The sequence below is a fragment of the Propithecus coquereli genome, unplaced genomic scaffold, assembly GCF_000956105.1.
Source record: "Propithecus coquereli isolate 6110/MARCELLA unplaced genomic scaffold, Pcoq_1.0 Scaffold1, whole genome shotgun sequence".
NCBI lineage: Eukaryota > Metazoa > Chordata > Mammalia > Primates > Indriidae > Propithecus > Propithecus coquereli.
In genome coordinates this window covers 11,584,150-11,589,584 of record NW_012133857.1, presented here as the reverse complement: position 1 = coordinate 11,589,584, position 5,435 = coordinate 11,584,150, and the positions used below count along the sequence as shown (strand labels likewise).

Here is a 5,435-nt window from a genome sequence, read left to right as displayed (position 1 = left end):
CTTCTGCCTCAGCCTCCCGAGTAGCTGGGACTACAGGCATGCGCCACCATGCCCGGCTAATTTTTTCTGTATATTTTTAGTTGTCCGATTAATTTGTTTCTATTTTTAGTAGAGACGGGGTCTTGCTCTTGCTCAGGCTGGTTTCGAACTCCTGAGCTCAAACAATCCGCCCGTCTCAGCCTCCCAGAGTGCTAGGATTACAGGCGTGAGCCACCTCGCCCGGCCTGTAATTCATTATTAGTATGCAATCAAACAGACTGTAGGAGCTAGATATAGCCTGCAGGCCTAAAGTTACAATTTGTATGTCCTTGCTTATGGGAGGCCTGCAAGGAAATTTCCTTGAGGAATGATCTGTGGGGCCAGTCCTTCACAGGAGCCTGAGGCCTTTACTTTTGCAGAAGGAGTTGCAGGGGTGGGGTGTCCTGCGGTTTTTCTTTTCTTTTTTTCTTTTTTTTTTTTTTAAGACAAAGTCTTGCTCTGTTGCCCCGGCTAGAGTGAGTGTGATGGCGTCAGCCTAGCTCACAGCAACCTCTAACTCCTGGGCTCAAGCAATCCTTTTGCCTCAGCCTCCCGAGTAGCTGGGACTACAGGCATGTGCCACCATGCCTGGCTAATTTTTTCTATATATTTTTAGTTGTCCAGCTAATTTCTTTCTATTTTTAGTAGAGACGGGGTCTCGCTCTTGCTCAGGCTGATCTTGAACTACTGACCTTGAGCGATCCTCCCACCTCAGCCTCCCAGAGTGCTAGGATTACAGGTGTGAGCCACGACGCCCGGCCAGATTTTTCTTTTCTTTTACAGGAAGATGGCTGGAGATGTGGACGTGAAGGGGGCATGAAGGGGATGTGTGGTGGCTATTTTTCAGGGGAAGGAGGACCTGGGCTGCATCCAGCTTTGGAGAGTAGAGCTCAGAAGGCAGAGGTGGGATGAGGCTAGACTTTCAGGGAGGATGTGGCTTAGGGCCCTCATTAAGCCCCTTCCGGAGGGTATCCTGCCTGGGATAGCCATGTTCCTGACCCTCACCAGTGTCAGGGCATGGTGACTGCTGAGCATGGTGAGTCTTAAGCCCTTCTTGGGCAGGTAGTGATGGGGGCTTGCTGGAGACGTAGGCTTTCCTTTCCCTATTCTAACACCCTCGCCTGGGAAACTGCTGGGGACATCCAGATTTTCCCCTCAGGTCTTGCTCTCTGTCCACAGCAGTGCCTCTGTCCACAGGTGAGAAGTATGTGGTGCCACTCAGGGTGCACACACTGGCTCGGGTGCCCCATTAGTGTGACAGTGCATGTTTTCTGCCTTGACTACAATGTCCTAATTGTGCCAGGTGCAGGCTGGGGACAGGTCAGGAATCCTGGGCATAAAAGGAATGACCCAACTCTTTCTCTAGTTCCACCCGGACCACTGCCCCACAGAGAGGGGGCACTGGCAGCCCGATAGCCCTGTGCCAGGTGGCCTAGTATGTGTCTTGGGAGCAGCCGGTTCCTACCCTCAGTCCAGACCCACAGAGCCAAGGGTGAGCCTGCCAGGGCTGGGCTGGGGGCCCGGATCACCCTGGGGATGGGGGTGTCATCCCAACAGGCAGGGGATGGAGTGTCCTCAGAGCTGGGGTCCTGCGAAGTCTTGAGACTGGGCTTCTGGAAGGGAATCGGCGTTTGTTGAATAGCTGAGTGCCAAGGTCTGCGATGGGCACTGTCCCCGCACCACGTCACCTCAGGTGGAACCTCGGGAGTGAGGATCCGCCGGGGAATACAGGGACCCACGGTGCGGAGGGGATGTGGCTGCCTCCTAGGCGCACACAGCAGGCGCTCAAGTATTAGGATGCAGATTTCTGCGGGGACCCCCTTCTGGCCCCGAGGGCAGGGGGACTTCCCTTCCCCTCCAAAAGTATCCGGTGAGCAGAAGGCAACTTTGGTGGGTCCCCCGGCGTCTGCTCGCGTCCCGGAAACGGTCCCAAGTTTTCGCGTCGACACCGGGGCGCAGAGCTGGCCGCGAGGCTGGGAGGGGCGTCCGCTTCCCCTCCCTCCTCCTCCTCCCCGTCGTCCCCTCCTCTCCCTCCCGGGCGGGGGTTCCGGGAACCGGCCGGGGTGGGGCAAGGGAGCTGGGCGGCCGTGCGAATCGCTGAGACTGCGGCCGCACCACGACCCGGTGTTTCAGTCTGTCTGTCTGTCCGCTCGCCCGCCCGCCTAGCCATGGCTGCGCCGGCCCTGGTGCCACGGATCCTGTTGCTGCTGCTGCTGCTGCTACCGCCGCCTCCAGGTGGTGAGCCTGCGGGTGGGGGCGGTTCGTCCTGCACTGGGACTGGGGCAGACACTTCCACGCGCTGTCCTTGGAACCAGCCAGGCAGCACCAGCCCCACAGTGCCCCCCACCGACCCCTAATAGTCCGGAGGCCGTCAGCGAGCCCCCACGACGGCGGACATCTGCTCCACCCCAGAGCCCCTCCATGCCTGAACTGACACTGCCTAGACCCCAGGCAGCTGCCACCTTTGTTCAGCCCTGGAATGGTGGGGAGGGGTCTGCCCTCTCTTCTAGGGGATTGGGTCCCCAGAGGCTGGGATAGGATTCCCCACCTGGCTTTAGCCTGGGGCAGTGGCAACTGGGGGAGGCCTGGCCCCCAATGAGAGGCCTTCTCTCTCAGCCTCTGTTTACTGGCTGGGAGCCCCCACGGCTGCATCCGATGGCCCTTGTGTTCTGGAGACACTGGACGCTGAGGCTGGCCCCTGGGGTGGAGGAGACACCACTGCGTGGGTTGATTGTAGACTGATGATTCACAGAATTCGCAGACTCCCGAGGGCAGGCTGGGGGGCCTTTTAGGGGTAGGAATTGGAACTCCCCCTGCTGGGCCATAGGAAGCTGAAAACTCCTTTGGGGCCGGTGGCTTCCTGGAGGGGAAGGCTTTATTTCCTGGAGGTTAGGACAAATCTGGAGGACCTGGGGTAGGGAAATGAGAAGGGGAGTCCTGTGCCCAGAGACGGCCGACCCCTGGAGTGAGCATGTGGGAGGGTGGCTGGTCCAGGGAGTTCTGGGGGTTTGAAAGCATTTGTGCCATGGACTTACTCACCCTATATGTCTTCAACCCCAGCGCAGAGGCTCAGGCTGGGCTGTGGCTGTTCCTGTAAAGACCCTGCTGGACATGGGGTCACCTGAGCCACCCAGCAGCACAGGCCATGCTGATGGATACCTGCTTTCAGGTGGACAGCTGGCCAAGCTGGTCTTGTTGGTGACCAACAAACTCTATGGTTTTTACAGAGCAGGGTTCTGCCTGGAGCTGCCAAGAACAAAGTGTAGCCCCGTAACCCCCCAGTTATCTCTTCTCAAGGAGGTCCCTAAGTGTCTGCCTTTGGGCCTTGCTCTATTAACAACCCCAGGGCACTTGAAACACTGACCAGGCTGGGGACCAGATGCTGCACACTGCGCTGGTGCCTGGCCAGGCTGGGTTTCCAGAGTCTGTGTGTGTCCCATGCCAGGGTTGTTTCCCAGCCGACAAAGCCACATCTCAGGGATTATCATCAGTCCTGTCCCCAGACTAGTCATGTGGGCCTTGCTCAACTAGGTGTTCTGTTTGGGGTCTGCCCTGGCAAATCTGGTGCTGTCCCTTCCTGCTTGTGGGCACTAGGTCTCTGCTAATGTAGCCTAAGGATACATGGGAACATCTGACTGCAGCATCCTCCTGGAGGTTTGTAAACCTGTGGTCACCTGTAGCCCTGAGTCATTTTCCACATTTGTTGTCAACTGGGTCTCCTCAGCAGGACTTTGTACAATGAGTCTTGTAAGGATGTTACTAGATCCCAGCTCTGTGGCTCAGAGCCTTGTGGTAGCTCCAGGGCTTCAGGTGGTGCCACTGCGTTGGAGTCCTGTGTGCCTGCTGCAGGCCCAGCCCAGTGCTAAGTGCTTTATGGACACTTGTGTGCTGGGTGTGACTGGCTGACTGTGAATTGGTCAGGAGCGAGGGGGCAGGGGGTGGTGTGTGAGGATTAGGCCCTGGGGTTGTTGTGTCCAGCAGGGGATGAGGCTGTTGTGACTGAGTGATGGGAGAGGGAATGAGGATTAAGAACTGGGTGGTCCAGTGCCTGAGTGGTCAGCTGTGTGACTGCTGGGTTTGGGCAGCTCCTGGAGAGGTGGCCTGCAATAAGGCCTTGAAGGATGAGTAGAGTTGAAAGGTGGGGGATGGGAAGCAGGCAAGTATGTGGGCAAAGTTTAGACAGGCTGGAAGGTTGGAGTGATCTTCAGGGCCCTTTGTAGTCTAAACCCTGCCTGGAAGATTCTGGGCTTGGTCCTGAAGCAGTAGGAACAAGGGGAGATCTGAGAGTGTGAAGTGGCCCAGTTGGACTCACACTTAGAAATCTCACTCTCCCATCAGAAGGCCAGTAGACTGGTGGGGGAGAGAGGAGCCCAGGTGGGGCAGCTCTGCTGTGGCCCAGGGGAGAGGGCAAGGCTGGGTGTAGTGGTGGCCAGAGCTTGAGAGGTGGCCAGTGACTAGGATGGCTCAGAGACAGCCTGACATTCTTATGTCTAGTGACTGTGCTGGGGAAGGTGCTGTTTTGGCTGGGACATGGCACTGTGGGCCACTGGTGAACAGCTCTGTCTCTGCCCCAGCCCACAGTGAAGTGTGTGTCGCTTCCCATGGACTCAGCCTGTTCCCCAAGTCCTGTCCAGATTTCTGCTGTGGTACCTGTTACGACCAATACTGCTGCTCTGATGTGCTGAAGAAGTTTGTGTGGAACAAGGAAAAGTGTACTGTGCCTGAGACCAGGTGGGTGCACCTGTGGGTCACAGGGTGGGTGGCCTGAGCCTATGCCCAGTGGGAGAATGCATGATAGAGAGATGGCCCTGCCCCAAGATGGTGGCTGGAGCACTGGGCCAGAGGGTTTGGGAAGCTCCTGTTCTAGGCTGGACTCCCAGGCCTGTTCAGTTAGTCCCCCCCTTTTACTCCTACCCTCAAGGGCACGGGCTAACCCAGCCTTGGGTGGCCTCTTAGCTGGCCCTGTAGCTCACCCCTGAGCACGTACCTATACCAACATGTCCTCAGGATGACCTGGGCCTGAGTGTACCCCACGGTATGCATGTGCATCTGGGGGATGTGCTTTGTGTGGGTGCCCTCTTGCGGGCCCTGGAGGTCTCAGTGCATGGGCTTGTGAGCTCTGCTTATGTCTTCCTGGCACAGCCCATGAATTTACCCTGCATCTGCACCCCATGGGTGTAGATGGGCTGGGACCAAGGTTCCAGGCCTCTGCATGTGTCTCTGTTTGCCACGTTCTGTTTCCTTTGTGTTTGGCCACAGGTGCAAAGGGCTGAGGTGGTCCCACTCCTCAGCTCATAGCAGGTAGTCATCATTTGTCTGGGCAAGACCAGCGCCCCCCCATCTTATATTGACTTTAATCTCTCATGACCCTTCCATTCCCTTCCCACCCCAGAGACAACCAATATGCTGTGTTTAAG

General features: G+C 57.2%; 1 protein-coding gene across 1 annotated transcript in view; it reads left to right on the top strand.

Moving 5' to 3' along the window:
* The first annotated feature begins 2,114 nt into the window (after positions 1–2,114).
* Positions 2,115–5,435, top strand: part of SHISA5 (shisa family member 5) — a 21,916-nt gene continuing 18,595 nt past the window's right edge. The window contains exons 1-2 of the mRNA XM_012661373.1: positions 2,115–2,256; positions 4,593–4,749. Coding sequence (XP_012516827.1) covers positions 2,187–2,256; positions 4,593–4,749 — 227 coding nt within the window. The 5' untranslated portion in view covers positions 2,115–2,186. The remainder of the gene's footprint in view (positions 2,257–4,592; positions 4,750–5,435) is intronic.